Genomic DNA, 23,197 nt, shown 5'->3' on the forward strand with positions numbered 1-23,197 from the left:
AGAGGTCTCCTAAGGCAGCCCCCTGTGCTGGGGCAGGGCCAGGCCCCCCTGCAGGGAGTTATCCAGGCCATTGGTAGCAGGGAGGGATCCCACTGCCCTGGGCTGGGCTGGAGCTGTGTCCGCGCAGGGGGGCACGAACCTCACCAAGCAATTTTGCATCAACCCGGCTCTGGGACTGGCTGGTGTTGCAGGGCCTGGGTCTGGGGCGCTTGCTAGCCGGAGTCTTCTGTGGCCAGGGCTTGCGCTGGGAGGCGGCGGGGCAGGGGCAGGGGGTCTGTGCCGCTCGCAGGGCCCAGGGGACACGTCGCTCTGGGCAGAGAGTTCAGGTGGAGCCAAGTCTCTATTGGCAGCCGGGTCTGTGGGCTGAGATCAGGGCCCAGAGACTGGCTGCTGCCCTCGCCTCATTGACACCCCTCAGAGTCTGCCATGGCCACAGTCCCGACCCCTGCGGTGCCCAACCTTTCCCCGTCCAGCCCATTGTTACCACCCTTCCCTTGGCAGTTGTCTCTCGGGCGCTCTGATCCCACCTCTCCTCTAGACACCAGCAAAAACCCTTCCCTTGTTGCCCCCCAGTCCTCAGCCCCCTCCTTCATCCCCCTGGCCCCCAGCTCCCCCTCTGGACACCAGCCCCTTCCCTCACTGCCCCCCAGTCTTCAGCCAGCCCCCTTCGTCTCCCCGCTGTCCCCCGATGCCCATCTCCACCCTGCTGCCTTTCTTTGGTCCGTCTGCCAGCCCCTCATAATCCCCTTCCTCTCCCCCCATCTCTGTCCCTCTGTCGGCCACATTTCCACAGGCTCGGCCTCCCTCCAGTCACCCCTGGTGCCAGCCCCTCCTCCTGCCCCGTCGGCCCGTGTCCTCGCCTCTCCCCAAGCTGGCACCAGCCCTGCCCCTCCCCTCCCCTCATTTCTGCTCTGTGGCCCGGCTCCCTGCCACCCTCTGCCCCCTTCCCCCCAAGAGTGCCTGGCCCTGCCCATCCCCCCACACTGCCCCCTGGCTCCCGCCCCTCCTCTGCCATCGGGCTACTGCCCCTCTGCCCCCAGCTCCTGCTTCGCCCTGCTCCCCTTGTGCCTCCTCTGTCGCCTCCCCCTCCCCCTGTTCCTGGCACCTGCCCCACTGCTCTTCCCCCCCACCTCTGGCACTTATGCCTCCCCTAGATACTTCTGCCTCATTGGAGATCCCCCCCATTGCCTCACACCCCTCTGCCCCCCACCCTGGGGTCTGTCCCCTTCTTCTGCAAGCCTCCCCTCATCCCCGGGATCCTGCCTTCACCCCCCTGGCCTCTGGGTGCCTGCTCCTCTGGCCTCCATTGTCCCTCCCCCCAGCCCCTCCCCCGCTGCTCCTACCCTTCCCCCCATTGTCTCCTATGAGGCAAAGGGGCCCTGACTCCATTAAGACACCCCCCCACACACAGCGATTAACGAGAAGGGGGGCAGGTTAATTTCCCACTGACCCCAGGGACCCGCCCCTGCCCCCGGCCCTGACTCTGTGACTCTCTCCCCAGTGGACGTGACGCTGGATCCAGACACGGCAAATCCCTACCTCGTCCTGTCTGAGGATGGGAAAAGCGTGAGAGACTCAGACACGCGCCAGGATCTGCCCGACACCCCGGAGAGATTTGACCCTCGTGTCTGTGTGCTGGGCGCCGAGGGGTTCGCGGGCGGGAGGCGTTACTGGGAGGTGGAGGTGGGGGACAAGCCGAGATGGACTCTGGGGGTTTGCCGGGAATCGGTGCACAGAAAGGGGAAGGTCAGAGTCACATCTGAGAACGGATACTGGGTCATGTGGCGGAAGGGTGGGGAATACAAAGCCAGCACCTTCCCCCGGATCCCTATCCCCGTGAGCGCCAGGCCCAGCCGGGTGGGGGTTTTCCTGGACTACGAGGCGGGCGAGGTCTCATTTTACAATGTGACGGACAGGTCCCATCTCTTCACCTTCACCGACACCTTCTCCGGGACGCTGCGCCCTTTCTTCAGTCCTGAACTCAATGATGAGGGTACAAATGCAGCTCCTCTGACCATCTGCTCAGTCCTGGCCTAGGCTGGAGGGGAGCCCAGGGAGGGATGAGGTGCGTTGTCTCCACCCCAGCAGGGATGGGAACCCCCACATAGCTCCTGATAGGGGGAGGGACAGCTCAGTGGTTTGAGCATTGGCCTGCTAAACCCAGGTTTGTGAGTTCAATCCTTGCAGAGGCCATTTAGGGATTTGGGGGCAAAAATTTGTCGGGGGTGGTACTTGGTCCTGCTGTGAAGGCAGGAGACTGGACTCAATGACCTTTCCAGGTCCCTTCCAGTTCTAGGAGATCAGCAATCTCCTTTAATTTAGGCCCTGCCCGGGCTGGTGGCTCAGCTCTGCCCTTGTCTTCACTCCCAAGGAAATCGAGGCGGGGCGGGGGGGGGGTGATTTTCCAGCATGGGATTGAGCTGCTCTTGTGAGGACCTGCTCCCTTGAAAGTGGAGGGCACCCCCATCGGCAGAAGCAGGCAGGAAGGGAATTCTCATGGCTGGAGTTACGTGTCTGCCATTGATTTTCTCCCCCAGTGTAGAGCTGGTGGGGCTACTGGGCCTCACCTTTCTCTGGCCGCCAGAGAGCCCCATGGCCCCAACCCCCAGTGTGGCCGGGCCGTGGAGGCTGTTTCCCTCGCCTGCCTTACCCGCTGCCCGTGGGACCCACCTTTCGGGCTCCACTTGCTGCAGCCGGGAGAGCAAATCCCCTTCCTGCCGCAGACGGGAGCCGGGCTCCCTGAGTTTCCTGCTTTTAGCTAGAAATGGGGGCAGAGGGTGGCGCTTGCACAGTGCCAAGGAAGGAGCTGATGGGGGGGAGGGGAAGAATTGGGGGGCAGGAGCTCAGTCATAGGGGTGGCAGCCTCTGCCCTGTGCCTGAGGTGCGACCCTTCTCTGGGTCCCAGGGGGTGTATTTTTATTTCTCTTGCGAGGCAGGCGGGGAGAGTGAAAGGCTCCGGCGTTTGCCCTGGGCTGGCCTGAGGCCTTGCGGGCGGTTCTGGGCCTCCAGGTGAAGCCGTATCTGCAGGCAATTGCAGAGGGAGGAGAGAACCCATCCAGGGCTAGCTGGCAAAGCAAAATACACCCCACTGAAAAAACGGTTACTTACCTTGTAACTGTTGTCCTTCGAGATGTGTTGCTTATGTCCATTCCAGTAGGTGTGCACGCGCCGCGTGCACGGTCGTCGGAACCTTTTTACCCTTAGCAATATCTGTTGGGGCCAGCTGGGGAGCCCCCTAAAGTGGCGCTGGTACAGCCGCGCCTATATACCCCTGCTGGCTCCAAACCCGCTCAATTCCTTCTTGCCGGAAACTCCGAGAAAGGGGAGGCGGGCGCGATTGGAATGGACATAAGCAACACATCTCGGAGAACAACAGTTACGAGGTAAGTAACCGTTTTTCTTCTTCGAGTGCTTGCTCATGTCCATTCCAGTAGGTGATTCCCAAGCCATAACTCTGGAGGTAGGGTCGGAGTCTAGATAGTGACGGATTGTAGCACAGCCATCCCCACCGCCCCGTCCTGCCGGGCCTGCTGTGAGATAACGTAATGCGTGGTGAACGTGTGCACGGATGACCACGTGGCCGCCCTGCATCTATTGAGGATTGGCACTTGGGCTAAGGACGCCGTGGACAACGGCCAAGCCCTAGTGGAATGGGCTGTCACTCAGAGCGCTGGTCGCCCCTTCAGCTTGTAACACGCTCTGATGCAGGCGGTGATCCACGAGGAGATATTGGGCCGAGACCAGTGCACCCGTCCTTCTCTCCGCTATTGAGACAAAGAGCTGCGTGGATTTACGGAACACTCTTGCCCTCTCTAAATAAAATGCCACTGCTCTCCTAACGTCCAATGTGTGTAGCGCCTGCTCCCTCTCGTCTGCATGAGGTTTAGGGTAGAAAACTGGGAGATCTATCTCTTGCGACATATGGAACGGGGACACTACTTTAGGCAGGCATGCTGGGTGAGGGCAGAGGGTCACCTTATCCCTGGAGAACACCGTATACGGTGGTTCCGAGGACAGGGCCCGCAGCTCTGAGACCCTCCTAGCCGAGGTAATAGCCACCAGGAACACCACCTTCCAGGACAGGTGAGACAGGGAACAGGTAGCGAGCGGCTCAAATGACATAAGAGACCTCGCCCGACGTTCTGAGTGAGCAGGTCCGGGGCCTGCGGGAGGAGGATGGGGTCCTCCGTCATGAGGCCCCATAGGGTCGTGTACCAGCGTTGGCAGGGCCACGCTGGGGCAATGAGGCGAGGGAGAAATGCCATGCACGTGAGCCGAACCTCTCGCGACTCCCGGACATTGATATGCAGCCTTTTCTCTGCCTCGGACCACATACCTTGGGTCCTCAGGTCGTCCAGGTGGGCTCCCCAGCCTGCTTCTGAGGTGTCTGTGCCTAGCTGCATGGCGGAGATGGGGGGGGGCGTAAATGGTACCCCGCTGCAGACCTTGACCTCCCTCATCCAGCAATCCAGCGTTGACAGGACCGCGGACGGAACGGTGGCCATCCTGTCCATGTGGTCCCGTGCTGGCCTGTAAACGCTCAACAGCCACGACTGGAGCGGGCGCGGTCTCCACCTGGCGTGCCGAAGCATTTACGTACAGGCTGCCATGTGCCCCGGGACTTTCAGGCACCATCTCACCGTGGTCAGGGGGGCAGTCTGAAACTCCCCCTCGTGGTGTCCAGTCGTGCCCCCACGAACTCGATGACCTGGGTGGGGGTTAGGGTCGACTTTGCCTCATTCACCCAGAGTCCTAACTGGTCTAAAGTCTGTCTGGTCAAAAGTATGGACCGCTGAACCTGCTCCTTCCACCGCCCCCTGAGAAGCCAGTCGTCCAGGTAAGGGTAGAGACATGGATCCCTTCCTTCCTTTGCATGGCTGCCACTACCGCCATGCATTAGGGGCTGTGGAGAGGCCCTGACAAAGAGCCAAGATAGGGGTGGATACAGCGCAAAGAGCCGAGAGAAAGAAATTGTTGAGCAAAAAAAAAAAAAAAAAAAATGCTGCCCCTTTAAGAGCCATGTGTGGTCCAAGCAGGCTTCCGATGTCCACAACGTCAGATCTCGCTGCCCCAAGCGGCGCCCTGACCAGACAAGGAGAAAAAGTCTGCGCAGGGCAACACAGAACAGCTGTGGGTGCGGGAGCTGTAATTTTTCCTTTGAAGAGCCGCATGCGGTTCGCGAGCCGCGGGTTGGTCACCCCGATCTAGGTGTCGCTAGAACGGTTGGGCTTGCTCCAGTTGCAATATGGGGTTCAGAACAGGGGGGATCCATCCGAGCCAGAAAAATCTGCTCATTGAACAGGGTGGTGCGTCCCGTGAAAGGCTTCGTCTAAACTACACACGTTTTTCGAAAGATATTTTCGAAAAAGCCTCTTTTGAAAGAGAGCGTCTAGACTACAAGCAGTGTTTTCGAACAGCAAGCCGCTTTTTCGAAAGAGAGCACCCAATGCTCTCTTTCAAAAAAGCACAGTTTACGTTGCATAGCGCCTTTTTTTTGAAAGAGCACTTTCGAAACAAGGCGTTCTTCCTCGTAAAACGAGGTGTTCCACAGTTGAAAACATGGCTGCATTCTTTCGAAAGAATGCGGCAGCAGTCTAGACGCAGGGGAAGTTTTTTCAAAAAAAGGCCACCCCTCCTGTAGTCTAGACACACCCTTAGTGAACAAGAGAGTTAGTTCCCTGTTCTCTAATGAGTGTTCTCCAGAGGTGTTGCTCATGTCCATGCCACATGCACCGGTGCCAGAAAATCTCCCCTAAACTATCAGCTGCAATTGTGTTCTAGGAGATCGCACACCACCCTGTCCATGAAGTTGTCGTGTGGTTCAACTTTTAGACCCAAGGGAAGCCAGGACATTCCAGCAAGACTTAGCCACGTCCTTTTGTATTGCACGCGTTAAGCCGTTCACACAGTGGTTTACGTTTGACCAGCCTTACAAACCACAACTAGACAATGGAAAGTATTGGAGGGTTAAAATGCAGAGCAATTCATACAGCGCCCAGCCTTGCAAGAGCAATGAATAGAAGAGCTTATAGTACAATAATGAAGCCTCGTTCACTTACACGTCACCCGTACGCCGCCTTTAGTACCAGGCAGGAGGCCACGGTCTCTTTGGTTCCCACCCGTCAGGACACCAGGGACTGAGTTGCCGGTGTGATGGGGCTGTACCGTCTCGTTATAGCAAAACCAGGACATGTGGGTCCATTCTGCTCCCTCCCTCCCACTGATTGTCGTTTCTACCCCTCTGTTTATACTCAACTTGGTCGGTTTAGTCATAGCGACCAATCAATGGCATATCACATAAGACAGTGTTTCTCAACCGGCAGTACGAGGACCCTTAGGTCGAGAGAAGCCTGGGGGCACTGAAATTTGGAAAAACTGAATTTTTGTTTTAACTTCTACTGCGCTTTACTATTTTTGTACTTTTTACACTCAAAAATGTCATCACCTGCCCAGCGACCTGTGAGGAAAACCCCGTGCACCCTGCCTCTAGGATGGGCAGCCCCGAACTGTCTGGCTGTAGGCCTTTTATGCCTTCTCAGGTGGGAGACCCCTGCGAGGGAAACCCCGCAGTGTCCGTCCTTGCTAGGACACCCCACAGCATCCACCCCTGCGAGGGAAACCCCACAGCGTCCGCCCTTGCTAGGAGACCCCACAGCATCCACCCCTGCGAGGGAAACCCCGCAGCGTCCGCCCCTGCGAGGGAGACCCTGCAGCGTCCTCCCCTGCTAGGAGACCCCGTGCGATGTACTTCTGAGGTAAATCCGGTTTAAACCGGAACTTGTTTACTTGTTTTTTGCCAAAGGCGGGAAAATCAGGATCTGCCAGACCCAGGGCGTGTGGCTCGTCTTCCATTTTGTTTTACAAAATCGATGCCAGTTCCTCCATTTTGATTGGAACAGGGATACCCTGTCATATACAACATGTCAAACCAAACAGACATTACACGCCAAACATTGAACTACCCTTACAGCTGGTGGGGAAGGCTGGAGATTGAGGGATTCATGGTGGGAGTTTCTGCAGAGAAGTGGGAATGCTGGGAGGGGTGTGTGTGCCAAATTGGGAGTGTGGCCTAGTGGTTAGCGCTGAGGGGTGGGGAGTCAGGACTCATGGCTGTGAACAAGTGCCAGATGTTTCCCTCCCCTCTCTCTGTATCCATTTCTCTGACCGTGGAGAGACGAGCCATTTGACTCCAGAGTCAGTGGTGAGGCGGGGCGGCGAATTGTGGTGCATTTAGCAGCTCAGGGACATGCAAGTCCTTGAGAGGAAACGTCATTTTTTTTTAGTGCCATTGCTGTCTTTTCCCAGAAAGGCAGGGTTGGGACAGAGGGTGTGGTCGGCTTTGAGGACCAGGCGTGAGTTGGTGAATTTCCTTTCTCTGTGGCCGTCAAGGAACCAGTCCCATTCCGGGCACATCCTGTGATCCTGGCTCAACACAGAGTGAATATCCAAATGACCGGCCCCGACAGAGGTGGGGACATCAAGATCCTTTCTGGGTGCGGCCGGCTTTTCTTGGGATTTTACGGAGAATTAGAGTGAAAAAGCAAAATCATTCTCTCAATTTCTCAAAAAGATCAGAAACTGGCATGGGAACCAGTGCAGAAGGATGCAGTGGTAGCACTTACAGACGCTTTGACGGCATTTCCTGACCCCCAGAAACCCTTCCATCCAGTTTGGGCAGGGCCGGGCCAGTACTACTAGGAACCATTTGGGGTGTACCCAGCACGTGGGCTAGAGCTGGGACCCAGCCTCAATGGAGCAGAGAGGTATCTCCTCCTCCCTCCCCTCTGCCTCAGCCCGGCCGGGGGAATCGCTCGGCTCTCCCTGCTGAGCTCCTCTCTCCTCACTGGCTGTGCTGGGATCCCCTCCCGCCTGGGCCGGCACCGGGCAGATGGTCAGGGGAGCCGCGTTGGTGCCCCCGGCGTTGAGACCGGGACAGAAGAAAGGTCGCAGCGTCCCGGAGAAGGTGTCGGTGAAGGTGAAGAGATGGGACCTGTCAGTCACATTGTAAAACGAGACCTCGCCTGCCTCGTAGTCCAGGAAAACCCCCACCCGGCTGGGCCTGGCGCTCACGGAGAGGAGAGTCGGGGTAGAGTTGCGGGCCTGGTATTCCCCGTCCCTCAGCCACACGACCCAGTATCCGTTCTCAGGTGAGTATGCGATCTCCCCCTTCCTGCTCGCAGATTCCCGGCAAACCCCCAGGTCCCACTCAGTCTTGTTCCCCACCTCCACCTCCCAGTAACGCCTCCCACCCGCGAACCCCTCGGCGCCCAGCACACAGGGACAAGAGTCAAATTTCTCAGAGATGTGGGTCAGATCCTGCCACGTGTCTCCATCTCTCACACTTTTCCGATCCTCGGACAGGACGAGCCAGGGATTTGCCGTGTCTGGATCCAGCGTCACGTCCACTGGGGAGAGAGTCACAGAGTCAGGGCCGGGGGCAGGGGCGGGTCCCTGGGGTCAGCGGGAAATTAACCTGCCCCCCCCCCATTAATCACTGTATGGGGGGGGTCTGAGTGGAATCAGGGCCTCTCTGCCTGGGAGGAGACCATGGGGGGAAGGGCAGGAGCAGCGGGGGAGGGGCTGGGACAGGGGCAATGGGGGCCAGAGGAGCAGGCACCAGGGGGGAGGAAGGCAGGATCCCGGGGATGAGGGGAGGTTTGCAGAAGAAGGGGACAGACCCTGGGGGGGGCAGAGGGGTGTGAGGCAATGGGGGGATCTCCAGTGGGGCAGAGGGATCTAGGGGAGGGACGGGTGCTAGGGGGAGGGGGAAGAGCAGTGAGGCAGGTGCCAGGACCATGCAGGGGGGAGGTGACAGAGAAGCCACGTGGGGAGCAGAAGCTTGGGGCAGAAGGGCAGGGGCAGTACCTAGATGGCAGAGGAGGGGCTGTTAGCAGGAGGCTGTGGGGGGTGGGGGCAGGAGCCAGGGGGCACAAGGGGTGAGCAGAGGGACAGCTGCTCGGGAGGGGTGGGGCAGACTGCAGGGCAGTTACCAAGGGGGAGGGGGCCGGAGGGATGGGTTCCAGGCAGACAGAGGTGGGGCAAGGCCAGGGGCAGTCCCCAGAGGAGATGGGGGGAGCAGAGGGGCAGCTGCAAGGAGGGCAGAGATGGGGCAGGCACCACAGGGCAGAGGGGGTGGGGGAGCAGGGGGCACAGTGGGGCAGAGCGGTGGGTGTGGAGGGGGGCAGGCCCTAGGGGCAGAGGGGGTGGAAATGTGGCCGGCAGAGGGACAGAGACGGGGCGAGGGAAGGGACTTACACCAGCCTGGCACAGGGGCTAAGGGACAGCACCAGGGAGGCAGATGGGCGCGGGGGGGATGGGCGCTGTGGGGCAGAGGAGGGACGAAGGGGGGCGGCTGAGGGCCGGGGGGCACAGAGGGAAGGGGCTGGCGTCTAGAGGAGAGGTGGGGCCAGAGGGGGAGCTGGGCGCTGTGGGGCAGAGGAGGGACGAAGGGGGGCGGCTGAGGGCCGGGGGGCACAGAGGGAAGGGGCTGGTGTCTAGAGGAGCAGTGGGGCCAGAGAGGGAGTCGGGGGCAGCGGGGAGGAGAGACAAATGCAGAGGGAACGGTGGGGGGGTGGGTGCATCAGTGGACGGGCTGGACGGCGGGGGGGTTGGGCACTGAAGGGGCCGGGACCATGGCAGAGTTGGGGGGGGTGTCAGTGAGGCGGGGGCAGCGAGGAGAGGGATAGGGCCAGTCACTGGGCCCCAATCTTGGCCCACACACCCGGCTGCCAGTGGAGACTCGGGTCCAGCCTGAACTCTCTGCCCACTGGGTCCTGTGGGTCGCACAGACCCTCTGCCGCTGCCCCGGCGTCTCCCAGCACCGGCACCTCTGCCCCAGCCCCCCCCAGCTCCCCTCGCCCAGCCCTGGGGGCTCTCACGCCAGGCAACCTGTCCCAGAGCTGGGCTGATACAAAATTCCTTTCTGAGGTTCATGCCCCCTGCGCTGACGCAGCCCCACTCCGGCCTTGGCAGTGCGAGCCCCAGTGCCCCCCGCCTCGGAGAAGGGCCCCCAGTCCAGCCTGACCCTCATGGGGAAACCCCCAGTGTCCCAGGGCAATGGGCCCATGCTGCAGCCAGGGAGACTGAGGCTGGAGGGGAGGAAACCCTTCCTAGCTCAGGGCAGGGATGCTCCGGGCCCTATTCCAGGGCCTGCTGGGGGATCCCCTCCCTGGTACAAACAGGCTGGACAGATCCCTGCCGGGGATGGTCTGGGCCCTGCCTCGGCGCAAGTGTAACCGCCACCGGGCGGATTTGAACCTGGGACCTCAGTCTGGGAGCCTCTGCCCCCTGAGCTAAAAGCCAGCTGGCCCCCAGCCCCTGCTGGAGAGATTTCATCTGTTGCTGTGTCTCTTATACTGAACCACACTCAGGGTGGGGGTCACACAAGGAGCCGCATTAGGGGAGCTCTCCCGGGCCCCTCCGGCCTGGCTCAGAGCTGTTCTGAGACCTCTGTGTTGCTGGTGGCACACGGGGAGCGAACAGAGACCCTGACAGCTGGCAACTCCGTGGCCCTGCCAGGGGTCGGGGCTGCTAATACCAGGCTCTGCTGGGCGTTACTGGGCGGTGGGAAGAATCAAACCTGGGACCCTCGGGAGCTCAGAGCAGGAGCCTCCACAGCACCATCTACAAGCCAGCCAGCCCTCCGCTAGGCCTGGAGAACTGACTCCCCTTCCCCTTCCCTGTCCGGGGTCTCCCGCCCCCCACTGGCGTTTGTGTAACTGCCCGGGGTGGCTACAATCCCAGGGGCTGGACAGTACCTGCGCAGAGCTGGGCGCATCTCCACCCTGCAACCGAACAGAGAGAGGGGTGAGTCGCCCAGTGGGAGACAGTCACACAGGGGCTCTGTGGGGCAAGGGGAAAGGGGTTGGGCACTTACCATGCTCTGCCTGGAGATCACCTGGAAACAAAACAGAGAAACGAGTCCTGTTATCCTGCAGAAAGGAAGCGAGTCCCGAAGACCCTCCCAGTCCTGAGATTTAGCCTGGACAAGGTGGCATTATAAGCATGAATGACAATTCTTAAATTTGACACTTTACGCCAGGGTCTCAACAAAGATGCTAATTATCTCACCCATTCCAAAGACAGCTTCCCCAATTAGCACCCCTAATGGTGCTAACTCACAGACACTAACCTTCCCCCTTCTCCCTCCCTCCCCCCGCCCCGTTTTAAAATCTGATTTGTCATTTTTATGTGTGTTCACTTTTTTTGATTGTATCACTTTGGTATATATGGTTGTGCCAATTTTCTTCCACATATTGATCTGAGGAAGTGGGTCTGGCCCACAAAAGCTCATCACCTAATAAACCATCTTGTTAGTCTTTAAAGTGCTGCATCGTCCTGTTTTTTTGTTTCAGCTAGACTGACTAACAGGGCTGCATCTCTGTCACTCTTTTAAACCCTGTTACAGTCCTAGCCTTCCCAACCTCCTCTGGCGAGGAGTTCCACAGGTTGACTATGCTCTGTGTGAAGAAGAACTTCCTTTTCTTTCTTTTAAACCTGCTGCCCGTTCATTTCATTGGGTGGCCCCTAGTTCCTATATTATGGGAACAAGTCAATCACTTTTCCTTGGTCACTTTCTCTGCACCACTCATGATTTTATAGACCTCTCTCCTATCCCCCCTTTGTCTCCTCTTTTCCAAGCTGAAAAATCCCCGTCTCTTTAATCTCTCCTCAGGCGGGACATGTTCCAAACCCCTGCGCATTTTAGCTGTCCTCTGAACCTATTCTAATGCCAAAATATCTTTTTTGAGATGAGGAGACCATGTCTGTATGAAGGGTTCAATATCTTGGGAGCCCATGGATTTTATATAGAGGCAATAAGATATTCTCTGTCTTATTCTCAATCCTTTTTGAACGATTCCTAACATCCTGTTTGATTTTCTGACTGCCAGTGCGCACTGCGTGGACGTCTTCGGAGAACTATCCACCATCACTCTTCTCTGATAAGCTGTGGCTAGCTTAGTCCCCATCATACTATATGTCTAGTTGGGGATATTTTTTCCAATGTGCCATTTACAGTCCATGAGGGGTGGGGTGATTCTTCTCCACCCTGCAACCAAATGCAGAGAGAGGGGTGGGTCGCCCCGAGTGGGAGACAGTATCACACAGGTGCTGTACAGAGCAAAGGGCAAAGAGGAGGGAACTTACCGAGCTCCACCTGGAGTTTGCCTGGAAACCAAACAGAGAGAGGAGTCCTGTTATCCTGCCGAAAGGAAGCGAGTCCCAAAGACCCTCCCGCAGGGACGTCCCAGTCCTGAGATTGAGCCTGGACGGGGCTGCGTGATCAGCCAGACCCAGCACCTCCCTGGCAGCGCAGGACTGGGCACGGGATGAAAATCAGGACCCGTCCAGCCACCGGGCCAGGGCTAAGGGGATCCCTCCGCAACTGGACAGTGTTAACCCCGTGAAGCCAGGAGAAAGGAGCACAAAGTACAGGGTGAGGTGCAGGATGGGAATTCACAGGGTTTCAAAATCAACCCCAGGGCATGGAAACCAGGATATTCAGCTAAGAAAACCCTTTGGGGGTGATTTTCCCAGCTGTCTTGGGGGTCCTACAGCCAGTGCCCGGTAATTTCAGCAAGACTTGCGGATTCACAGCCCTGGGGCAGTTTGAAATGGGGATGTCAGCGAGTACTGGACGACTCGCTCCCCCCCTCGCAGCCGCTGTGTCAGACGCAGCAAGGGGGGGGGAGAGGAGGAGCCAGCGCTGGGGGGAGCCGGTTTCAAAGCTGCCTCAGCACCTGGCTCCTACTGCATTTAACTGCAGAGCCCCAGCGGGGGTAGCTCCTGGCCCCAGCGTGAGCTGGGATTAATCGTGGGAGCTGAAGGGTGAAACCACTTGACATGACTCGGTTCAGACTTAACCTATTCGGCTCCCTCTTCCCCCTCAGCCCGGCTCCCCTGCCTGCAGCTCCCCCGGACACTGAATCAAAACCCTCCTCCCGACAGCTCTACTCTGGGATTTGGTTTTAAATCCCTTTCACTAATCCTGCCCTTTCCCCCTCCCACCATTCCTCTTCTCACGTCACCTTGCGCTCGGTGCTGCCTCCAGAAGCAGTAACTGGCCAGGGCAATGAGACCAGCCAGGAGAGCCAGGGTCACACCGAGGGCCACCTTCCAGGGGTTGGCCCTCAGGAAAAAGAGCTCTGCAAGAGAAAGTGTCATTGACATAGGAGGAAACACGCACCCCACGAAGGCAGGGCCCTGCGCAGGGGTGATGCTGGGACTAAGGCTGTGTCTACACGGCAGAGTTTTTTCGGAAAAACTTCACTTACATCCACACTGCAATCTCATTGTTTCGAAAAAAAAATCAAAAGAACAGAGGGGTTTTTCCGACATTGGCAAACCTCTATCTATGAGAGAGAAGCCTTTTTGCAGAAGAACCCTTTCGGAAAACAGCGTGTGTGGCCGGGGAAGAGGGAGTTCTTCCCAAAAAGAGGGAAGAGGAAAAAGCACAGGGGCCCTGCTGGCCACTCCGCCCATAGCAATCACAGCTGACATGCGAGAGAGCGTCCAGTCAGTGTGGGCACCTCTGTCGAAAAAGCCCTTTTGCAGGGTCATAGGCTCCTTCCCCTCTCTGGCATGATAAATGCAGAAGTGGGGCCCCGCAAAAGTTCAGCCCCAGGCGTGCACAAAGTAACAGTAATAACCACAACACATTAGTGTCACCTGGCTGGTTAGAGGCTGTTTGTGTGTCTCATTAACCCTTAGCTCAAGCGTCAGATTTGGGCCACTAACCCCACCCCAGACTCTGGCGAGTCACAATCCAAGCACCAGTCGGGGTTTTGGAGAGTTTACAAAACAATGTAACTGACCTGGCACCTGCACTTCCAATAAAGCTTCCTCGTAAGAGACACCCAACTGGAAAAAACACGTGTACTGCCCCTCGTCGGAGGGCCGGATATCGCGTATTCTCAGGGAAACTTTCCCGTCGGTGATGTTGTGTTTCAAGAGCTCCGTTCTCCCTCGGTACTCCGGCATCTGCTCTCCGAACTGGTCCTGCCCGTCGCGGTACACATGCACAGCTGCAGAGAACTGGGATCGGAACCACCTCACCTCCATGCTCTCGGCGCTCATCCGGGGGGAGAGGTGGCAGGACAGGACGGCCTCCCCACCCAGGGAGGTGGCGATGGGGCACTCAGGTCCCGTCACTGTGAACTGTGCTGGGAAACGGACAAGGAGAAAACTTTCAGAGGCTAGTCTGTGTCGGCACAAACAACGGGGAGTCCTGCGGCACCTTTAAGCCTCTGAGCAGTTCACATCCAGCTTTTATACCCAAACGCTTTTGTTTTCTTGGGCTTCTGGGATTTGGTCTAATGCAGTTCATGCAATTCTCCCTGGGCTGGTACTTCCCTGGAGCTGTTACCTGCCCCACCCCTCAGGGATTGTGAATGGCACATTGGAAAAAATAAAACACGGCAGATTGGAGAAAAGAATCCCAACTCGACATGCGATAGGATGGAGAGTAATTTGGCTACTCAAGAGAGATCTTGGAGTGACTGTGGGTAGTTCTCTGCAAACACCCACTCCATGTGCAGCAGCCATCAAAAAAGCAAACAACGTTAGGAATCGTTAAAAATGGGATGGAGAATAAGACAGAATCTCCTATTGCCTCTGTCTGGGCACATACACGGGATGCCCACATCTTCGATACTACATACAGATGTGGTTGCCTCATCTCCAAAAATATCTCTTGGCCTTGGAAAAGGTTCAGAAAATGGCAACAATGGAGACAAAGGGGAGATTGGAGATAAAATTATAAAAAAAGTGAATAAGGAAAAGTTACTGACTTGTTCCCATAATATAAGAACCAGGGGTCAGCCCATGAAATGAATAGTCAGTAGGTTTAAAAGAAACCAAAGGAAGTTTGTCTTCACCCAGCACACAGTCAACCTGTGGAACTCCTTGCCAGAGGATGTGATGACCAGGACTTCAGGGTTCAAAAATGAACTAGATAAATTCATGGAGGTTTGGTCGTTTCACCTTGTTGCACGATGCATACCTGCACCGGTCGACAAAGGCTTCCTTGTCAACAGCGGTGTGTCCAGACCGCTGATCATCATCTGGTCGGCAGAGCACGGCAGCCATTTAAATTTAAATGAAGCCGCAATTATTTAAATTGCGGCTTCATTTCCCTCTGCCGATCAGCCTAATCTACATGCTCCATCGACGGGGCCATGTAGTTTAGACACACCCTTTGTTGCCACTTGAAACATCTGCCTCCTGCTTTCCGGGGCGACACTTTTCTTGTTTCCAGCCCGGGGCGCATCGTAGCTAACGGGGGAGGGGATCTGTGCAGCCCTCCCTTCGCACTGAGCTAAACTCATTTCATGTTGCGCCAGGTTCTCTGCTGCTCCACCCGCCATCAGCCAGAGGAGAAAGGAAACCGGGGAACCCGGCCACGGAGGGGCGCTCATGTAACCGCTTCCAGGTGGATTTGAACCGGGGGCCTCTGCAATTAGTGCAGGAGCCACACCCATGTGAGCAAACAGCCAGCAAGCACCCGGCTAAGGCTGTAGGGCAGATGCACTATCATGGCTGTAAGGGGTCTCAGTGCCACGAGCTAGGGCCGTGCCCCACTCCCGGCAGTGTGTGGGTTACAGAAGCACCACGGGGGACACACCAGGGGCCCTGTGTCAGTAGCAGACGCGGTTACTGGGCCCCCAGCTGTGCCCGGGCGTTCGTGTCCTTGGCAGGGCTGAGCAGACAGGGATATCCACCCGGCGAGGAGGAGGCCGGAGCACCTACCTGGGGCCAGTCTGGGAGCCCACAGCACGAGGCAGAGCGTGAGGAAGCCGGGCAGCGCGGAGCCAGGGGGGGACGCGGGATCCTTCCCCGTCATCGTCGCTGGGCCTGGGGGAACAGGAGCAACAACAAACCAGCGGGCGAGTGAGGGGGAGGCAGCGACAGCCCCTCGGCTGCTTGAATCTCCCGGCCCGGCCCATGGCTCAGTGATACGGCCACTAGCGCACTGCCCGGTACCCACAGACCCAGAGCAGAGGGGCCCCGGTTCCCCGCTCTGGCAAAGAGACGGCCGGCGCAGCAGGGCTGCAGGTGGGACACTCCCAGATGGGCTTCTGGGGCTCCCAAGGCTCCTGCAGGCCGGCCGTGTCGGCAGCCCCGTGCGCCGCACCAGAACCGCAGAGTCACTGAGCACTGGATGGGAAGGGACCTCGAGGGGTCATCGAGTCCAGACCCCGGCCCTCACGGCAGGACCCAGCACCATCTAGACCATTCCTGCCAGGTGTCTGTCCAACCTGCTCTTCAATATCTCCAGAGATGGAGACTCCACAACCCCCCAGGCAACTTATCCCAGTGTGTCACCTTCCTTACGGGCAGGAACTTATTCCTAATGTCCAACCTCAACCTCCCTTGCTGCAGTTTCAGCCCATTGCTGTTGTCCCGTCCTCAGAGGCCAAGGAGAACACGGATTGATCGTTCCGAAGTGCAGCACTTTGCATTTGTCCTTATTCAACTTCATCCTATCGACCTCCGACCATTTCTCCAGTGTGTCCAGGTCATTTTGAATTCCGACCCAACCTCCAGAGCCGTCGCCACCCCTCCCAGCTTGGGATTATCTGCAAACTTAATAAGCGTCCTCTCTATGCCAATAGCTAAATCAGTGATGAAGTTATTGAACAGAGCCGGTCCCAGAACAGACCCCGCGGAGCCCCACTTGTCCTCCTGTCCAGCAGGACTGTGACCCGTTCATAAGCAGCAGGCAGCCAGGCACATCGAAGGGGCGGCCGGAGACGCGCGGTACCAGCCGTGCTCGCTCCCAGGGGAACTTCAGGGGAGGGTCCACATCCCAGCCCCCTGTTGGCCCTCTCTGACAGTGCCGTCTGGATGCCGCGCAGGGCAGGAAGAGGAGACCCCCCCCCCCCCCCGCCAAGTCTCCTGCCCAGAGTTCACCTTGTTCCCAGCCTCCCCAGCTCTGGCCCCTCCCCACACTGCCACCCCCGGGCCCTGGATCCCTCCCCAGGGGGCTGTGGTGTGTCGGTGCCTGTCTGACATTCCAATGACTCTCACCCCTTACTCCCCGCTGGGCAGTGGTGGGTCGTGGGGTGCAGCACGAGGAAAGGGCCACGCCCGGGGGCCTGGCTGAGAGCCAGATACAGACCAGACCGTGTGCACCCCTGGCAGGAAGTCTCCCCTCACCCTGCTCTGAGCCGGACTGAACCGACCCCCCGGCCGTGTCCTGCTGCGCGGGGCTCGCTCCGGCCCCCAAATGGCTCTTGTGACCCTTTTCCAGAGTCTCGGGTACGGCGGGGGCAGGCCAGAGCCCGTCAGGGGCTGTGTCACCGCCCGGCACTTTTGGGGAAGGGCCCCACCCCTGCCCCACAAGGGCTGCAGGCCGTACTGAGTTCCCACATCCGCCAGTGACTAGCAGGAAGAAAAGGGGAACCCGGCTGGGGGGGCCGTTTCCTATGGTGGGAGGGGGGAAAAGTGACACTGGGCGCAGGAACGTTTTTCGGGTCGGGGGCCACTGGCCCACAGTAAAATCGGGGGGGGGGGGCTGCACCCAAGTGAGAAACAAACACAAAAAACCAACCCCCACAACCCCCCTGACGTGGCCCCTGAGTGAGAAGCAGAAAGACCCTCCCCACGTCCCCTGCGCAGCAGAGCCGGGGGTGGGGGGGGACCCAGGCACGTTGATTTTGTGCCCTCTGGGAGACAGCCACACCCCAATCCCTGCACCCCCTCCGCAGCATCAGGACCCAGCCCTGGAACAAAGCGCGGGGCTCGCAGGGACCCTACCTGCTGGGCCGTGTCTGCGCCGCTCCGGGCTCTCCGGCGGGTCCCGGGATCAGGCCCCCAGCACCCCCGTCCCTAGGCAGAGCCCCCAGGCAGGGCGACCTTTTCCCGAGCGGCAGCGTCCGTCCGCGCACGGCAGGGTCCTTGGTGCGTTTTCCAGCTCAGGGAAGCGCCTTGCTCTGGCTGCCCACCCCCTGCAGCAGCAAAACCGAAAGCAACAGGGGCCCAAAATTCAGATCCTGCACTCGGCCCTGGGGTGGGGACACGGCAGCTTCTGTGGTGAGGCCTGGTGAGGACGCGGGGAGACCAGCAAGTGGGTCCCCCTGTGCCTCACGGTCCTTCCCTCACTCCTACAGTGCCGGGGAGCAGGGGAGCAGGCAGGGCTGACGCCAGCCCCCTCAGGAAGTGCCCCTGGCCGCTGGGAGATTCAGTGACTGAGTTGGAGAGTCGTTTGCACCCTGGGCAGGTGGGGATGCAGCTGTCGGGGACTGGAGGCTGGGCCCCCACAGCCTGGTGTGTTGTTAGCTGCAGGATTTCCCCTCGTCCCCAGCTCCCTCCACAAAGGAAACACTGGGGGGGGGGGGGGGCAGCGAACAGCCTGGCTGGTGCATGACCCTCAGCTCAGAGCAGACAGCGCCTTGCCACATCCCCCCCCCTCCCAACTTCCCCGCCGCCCTGAGACACAGCCACAACCCTGGGAGCAGCAGGCTGGCTGGCGGGGAGGGGTGCTGGATCGGGCCCTGTCCATGCTGCAGGAGGGGGGATCTGGAGGGGTCTGACCCCAGAAAGGGGTCTCCGGTGAGGTCCAGGTGGCTGAAGTTGCCCAGCGGGCCAGGACCTGCTCCCCATCCGCCTGTGCGACCGGTAGCCACAACCTAAACTCACCAGGCACTAGGGACGTGCAAGGGGAGCCTGCGACCAGTGAGCGTTGGGGTGACCGAGGCGCTGGCCAGTTCACCGGTGCCCTAGGCTGGAGCCGCCTGGTCTGAGCCCAGATGGGGGGGAAGCCAGTGGGACCCGGCTGCCATGGGTCCAACTTGGCCCGGGCAGGCCAGTAGGAACCCCCCTCAGACGGGGACGGGTTTAGCATCTCTGCTCGCTCTTCTCTGGAAGGGGTACGGAGCTGACAGGCTCTTTCAGGAGCTCTGGGGATTATGGGCCTTGGCCGCCCCCTTACAACTAGAGGAAGAATGCTGGGTGCAAACCGATTTCGGGTTGATCAGCTGCCCCCCCCTTCGAATACCCGAGAGAGCAGGGTTCCTTACCCAGCGAGGTCACCGTCTCGTAGTTCTCCTGCATGACGGCCCGGTAGAGGGCTCTCTGCGCCGGGCCCAGCAGCACCCATTCCTCTTCGGTGAAATACACGGCCACCTCCTCGAAGGTCACTGGCCCCTGAAAGAGCCAGAGCCCCCCACTCAGCGCCTGCATGCTCAGCCACGATCCCCCCCCCCCCAGTCAGGTGATGGAGAGTGGTCCCCGCATTGGCCTGGCCCAATCTGCTAATTGGGGTGCAAAAGGGGAGCTTTGGGCCGCAGATGAGAAAGAGGCAGGGACAGGCTGCAGGAGGGCCGGCTGACGACCCTCCCTGGAAAGAGGGTGTCAGCGAGGTGGGGGGAGCCGACAGGCCCTGTCCCCCTAGCCAGACGGGCCGGCAGAGAGAAGGGAAGAGTTATTAGTTCACAGACTGGTCAGCACAGGGATCAGGAGCCAGCAAGGCAGCCTGGCTTGGGGAGAGCTCAGGTCCTGCCCCCCATCTCTCCCCCCCGAGCCAGGGAGACTCACTCCCACACCCAGCCTGTGTCACCCAGTCACCCTCCCCTCCCAGGCTCAGGAGACCGGGTGCTCGGGCCTCTGTGAACGTGCCGGCCTGAGAGAGTCACCCCCAGAACGCCCACCCCCACCTAGAGTGTGGTGCAACGCCTAGGGAAACTGAGGCACACATGTGCGTGCACAATTACCCTGGGGCTGTCAAAACCCGGTGCCACTGAATGGTGCACATACAATGCCCCCTCCTTTGTTACATCAGTAATGCAGTGGCCCAGGGAAACTGAGCCACACACGTGTGCACTCCGGATTACCATGGGGCCGTCGAAACCCCGTGTCACCGAACGGTGCGCAGACCAACCCCCCCTCCCGCTTTGTCACAGAGGACACTTGGCTTGGCAAACCCAGCGAGGGGGGGATCCAGGGAGGGTGGCGAGTCTGAGCGGGAAAGCAGCCTGGGTTCAAACCAGCTGGGGCTGCAGAAAACTGAGGCAAGGTGGGGAGAGAGGTTCCTGGGAAGGACCCCAGAATTTGGGGGCGCTGCTGTAGGAGGAACCATTACGGGGCCCCGGAGCCGGGATCTGGAGGAGAGGGTGGGCCTGAGTCCCCCCACCAGACCCTGTGGAAGCAGCACTGGCCAGGCAGGGAAACTGAGTCACGGATCAACACAGGGGAGCCCTGGACTCCAGGCCCCGCATTCCCACATCCCAGCAGAGATCCCATCTCCTGCTCTCCTCCCCGCCCCCCGCCCAGCCCGCCAGCCACTACCCCCCTCCTCCCACCTACTGGGGGAGAGGAGGTGGCAGTGGGGGAGAAGTGGGGGCCAGTGGGAGGAGAGGAGAGGGCGGGGTGAGAAGAGGGGGTGCTGGGGGTAAGAGGGGGCAGGGTGAGAGGAGGGGCACTGGGGGGAGGAGGAGGGTTGGGGGGAGGAGGGGGAGGGGTGAGGAGGGGGGCTGGGGATAAGTGGGGGGCAGGGGAGGAGAGGAGGGGCAGGGTGAGAAGAGGGGTTGCTGGGGGGAAGAGGGGGGCCAGAGGGAGGAGGGGCGCTGGGGGTAAGAGGGGCAGGGTGAGAGGAGGGGTGTTGGGGGGCGGAGGGGCACTGGGGTTAAGAGGGGCGGGGTGAGAGGAGGGGTGCTGGGGGTAAGAGGGGCGCTGGAGGTAAGAGGGGCGGGGTGAGAGGAGGGGCGTTGGGGGGAGGAGGGGGGCCGGGGTGAGAGGAGGGGCGTTGGGGGGAGGAGGGCGGCTGGGGGTAGGTGGGGGTGGGGGAGGAGAGGAGGGGCGGGGTAAGAGGAGGGGGGCTGGGGGTAAGTGGGGGGCGGGGGGAGGAGAGGAGGGGCGCTGGGGGGAGGAGGGGGGCGGGGGAAGAAGAGGAGGGGCGGGGTAAGAGGAGGGGGGCTGGGGCTAAGTGGGGGGCGGGAGAGGAGGGGTGGGGTGAGAGGAGGGGGGCTGGGGGTAAGTGGGGGGCGGGGAGGAGAGGAGGAGCGGGGTGAGAGGAGGGGGGCTGGGGGTAAGTGGGGGGCGGGGGGAGGAGAGGAGGGGCGGGGTGAGAGGAGGGGGGCTGGGGGTAAGTGGGGGGCGGGGGGAGGAGCGGGGTGAGAGGAGGGGGGCTGGGGGTAAGTGGGGGGCGGGGGGAGGAGAGGAGGGGCGGGGTGAGAGGAGGGGGGCTGGGGGTAAGTGGGGGGCGGGGGGAGGAGAGGAGGGGCGGGGTGAGAGGAGAGGGGCTGGGGGTAAGTGGGGGGCGGGGGGAGGAGAGGAGGGGCGGGGTGAGAGGAGGGGGGCTGGGGGTAAGTGGGGGGCGGGGGGAGGAGAGGAGGAGCGGGGTGAGAGGAGGGGGGCTGGGGGTAAGTGGGGGGCGGGGGGAGGAGAGGAGGGGCGGGGTGAGAGGAGGGGGGCTGGGGGTAAGTGGGGGGCGGGGGGAGGAGAGGAGGGGCGGGGTGAGAGGAGGGGGGCTGGGGGTAAGTGGGGGGCGGGGGGAGGAGAGGAGGGGCGGGGTGAGAGGAGGGGGCTGGGGGTAAGTGGGGCGCGGGGGGAGGAGAGGAGGGGCGAGGTGAGAGGAGGGGGGCGGAGGGTAAGTGGGGGGCGGGGTGAGAGGAGGGGGGCGGAGGGTAAGTGGGGGGCGGGGTGAGAGGAGGGGCGGGGTGAGAGGAGGGGGGCTGGGGGTAAGTGGGGCGCGGGGGGAGGAGAGGAGGGGCGAGGTGAGAGGAGGGGGGCGGAGGGTAAGTGGGGGGCGGGGTGAGAGGAGGGGGGCGGAGGGTAAGTGGGGGGCGGGGGGAGGAGAGGAGGGGCGGGGTGAGAGGAGGGGGCTGGGGGTAAGTGGGGGGCGGGGGGAGGAGAGGAGGGGCGGGGTGAGAGGAGGGGGGCTGGGGGTAAGTGGGGGCGGGGGGAGGAGAGGAGGGGCAGGGTGAGAGGAGGGGGGCTGGGGGTAAGTGGGGGCGGGGGGAGGAGAGGAGGGGCGGGGTTAGAGGAGGGGGGCTGGGGCTAAGTGGGGGGCGGGGGGAGGAGAGGAGGGGCGGGGTGAGAGGAGGGGGGCTGGGGCTAAGTGGGGGGCGGGGGGAGGAGAGGAGGGGCGGGGTGAGAGGAGGGGGGCTGGGGCTAAGTGGGGGGCGGGGGGAGGAGAGGAGGGGCGGGGTGAGAGGAGGGGGGCTGGGGGTAAGTGGGGGGCGGGGGGAGGAGAGGAGGGGCGGGGTGAGAGGAGGGGGGCTGGGGGTAAGTGGGGGCGGGGGGAGGAGAGGAGGGGCGGGGTGAGAGGAGGGGGGCTGGGGGTAAGTGGGGGCGGGGGGAGGAGAGGAGGGGCGGGGTTAGAGGAGGGGGGCTGGGGCTAAGTGGGGGGCGGGGGGAGGAGAGGAGGGGCGGGGTGAGAGGAGGGGGGCTGGGGGTAAGTGGGGGGCGGGGGGAGGAGAGGAGGGGCGGGGTGAGAGGAGGGGGGCTGGGGGTAAGTGGGGGGCGGGGGGAGGAGAGGAGGAGCGGGGTGAGAGGAGGGGGGCTGGGGGTAAGTGGGGGGCGGGGGGAGGAGAGGAGGGGCGGGGTGAGAGGAGGGGGGCTGGGGGTAAGTGGGGGGCGGGGGGAGGAGAGGAGGGGCGGGGTGAGAGGAGGGGGGCTGGGGGTAAGTGGGGGGCGGGGGGAGGAGAGGAGGGGCGGGGTGAGAGGAGGGGGCTGGGGGTAAGTGGGGCGCGGGGGGAGGAGAGGAGGGGCGAGGTGAGAGGAGGGGGGCGGAGGGTAAGTGGGGGGCGGGGTGAGAGGAGGGGGGCGGAGGGTAAGTGGGGGGCGGGGGGAGGAGAGGAGGAGCGGGGTGAGAGGAGGGGGGCTGGGGGTAAGTGGGGGGCGGGGGGAGGAGAGGAGGGGCGGGGTGAGAGGAGGGGGGCTGGGGGTAAGTGGGGGGCGGGGGGAGGAGAGGAGGGGCGGGGTGAGAGGAGGGGGGCTGGGGGTAAGTGGGGGGCGGGGGGAGGAGAGGAGGGGCGGGGTGAGAGGAGGGGGCTGGGGGTAAGTGGGGCGCGGGGGGAGGAGAGGAGGGGCGAGGTGAGAGGAGGGGGGCGGAGGGTAAGTGGGGGGCGGGGTGAGAGGAGGGGGGCGGAGGGTAAGTGGGGGGCGGGGGGAGGAGAGGAGGGGCGGGGTGAGAGGAGGGGGGCTGGGGGTAAGTGGGGGGCGGGGGGAGGAGAGGAGGGGCGGGGTGAGAGGAGGG

At 61.2% G+C, this 23,197-nt stretch overlaps 3 protein-coding genes across 6 annotated transcripts in view; 1 reads left to right on the forward strand and 2 right to left on the reverse strand.

Annotated features, from left to right (window-relative positions):
- LOC112547665 (butyrophilin subfamily 1 member A1-like) overlaps positions 1 to 2,814 on the forward strand; it is a 60,949-nt gene extending 58,135 nt beyond the window's left edge. Inside the window, exon 8 of the mRNA XM_075913661.1 lies at positions 1,502 to 2,814. Within this exon, the coding sequence (XP_075769776.1) occupies positions 1,502 to 2,037 (536 nt within the window). The 3' untranslated portion in view covers positions 2,038 to 2,814. The remainder of the gene's footprint in view (positions 1 to 1,501) is intronic.
- The window catches only part of LOC102447889 (uncharacterized), a 97,756-nt gene extending 77,500 nt beyond the window's left edge, over positions 1 to 20,256 (reverse strand). Inside the window, exons 1-2 of the mRNA XM_075913353.1 lie at positions 20,137 to 20,256; positions 19,020 to 19,146 (exon numbers count right to left, since the gene is read on the reverse strand). Of these exons, the coding sequence (XP_075769468.1) occupies positions 19,020 to 19,146; positions 20,137 to 20,241 (232 nt within the window). The 5' untranslated portion in view covers positions 20,242 to 20,256. The remainder of the gene's footprint in view (positions 1 to 19,019; positions 19,147 to 20,136) is intronic.
- The window catches only part of LOC142823149 (butyrophilin subfamily 1 member A1-like), a 46,599-nt gene continuing 27,642 nt past the window's right edge, over positions 4,241 to 23,197 (reverse strand). The window contains exons 1-8 of one of the 4 annotated variants that reach the window (XM_075913695.1): positions 17,158 to 17,456; positions 15,748 to 15,852; positions 13,815 to 14,162; positions 13,029 to 13,145; positions 12,148 to 12,168; positions 10,877 to 10,897; positions 10,758 to 10,784; positions 4,241 to 8,405 (exon numbers count right to left, since the gene is read on the reverse strand). In XM_075913695.1, the coding sequence (XP_075769810.1) occupies positions 7,729 to 8,405; positions 10,758 to 10,784; positions 10,877 to 10,897; positions 12,148 to 12,168; positions 13,029 to 13,145; positions 13,815 to 14,162; positions 15,748 to 15,841 (1,305 nt within the window). In that variant the 5' untranslated portion in view covers positions 15,842 to 15,852; positions 17,158 to 17,456 and the 3' untranslated portion in view covers positions 4,241 to 7,728. Of the gene's footprint in view, positions 8,406 to 10,757; positions 10,785 to 10,876; positions 10,898 to 12,147; positions 12,169 to 13,028; positions 13,146 to 13,814; positions 14,163 to 15,747; positions 16,175 to 17,157; positions 17,457 to 17,757; positions 17,896 to 23,197 lie in introns of those variants that run through there. The other 3 variants (XM_075913693.1, XM_075913694.1, XM_075913696.1) reach the window with 3 other exon arrangements.

The sequence above is a fragment of the Pelodiscus sinensis genome, chromosome 32, assembly GCF_049634645.1.
Source record: "Pelodiscus sinensis isolate JC-2024 chromosome 32, ASM4963464v1, whole genome shotgun sequence".
Classification (NCBI taxonomy): Eukaryota; Metazoa; Chordata; order Testudines; family Trionychidae; genus Pelodiscus; species Pelodiscus sinensis.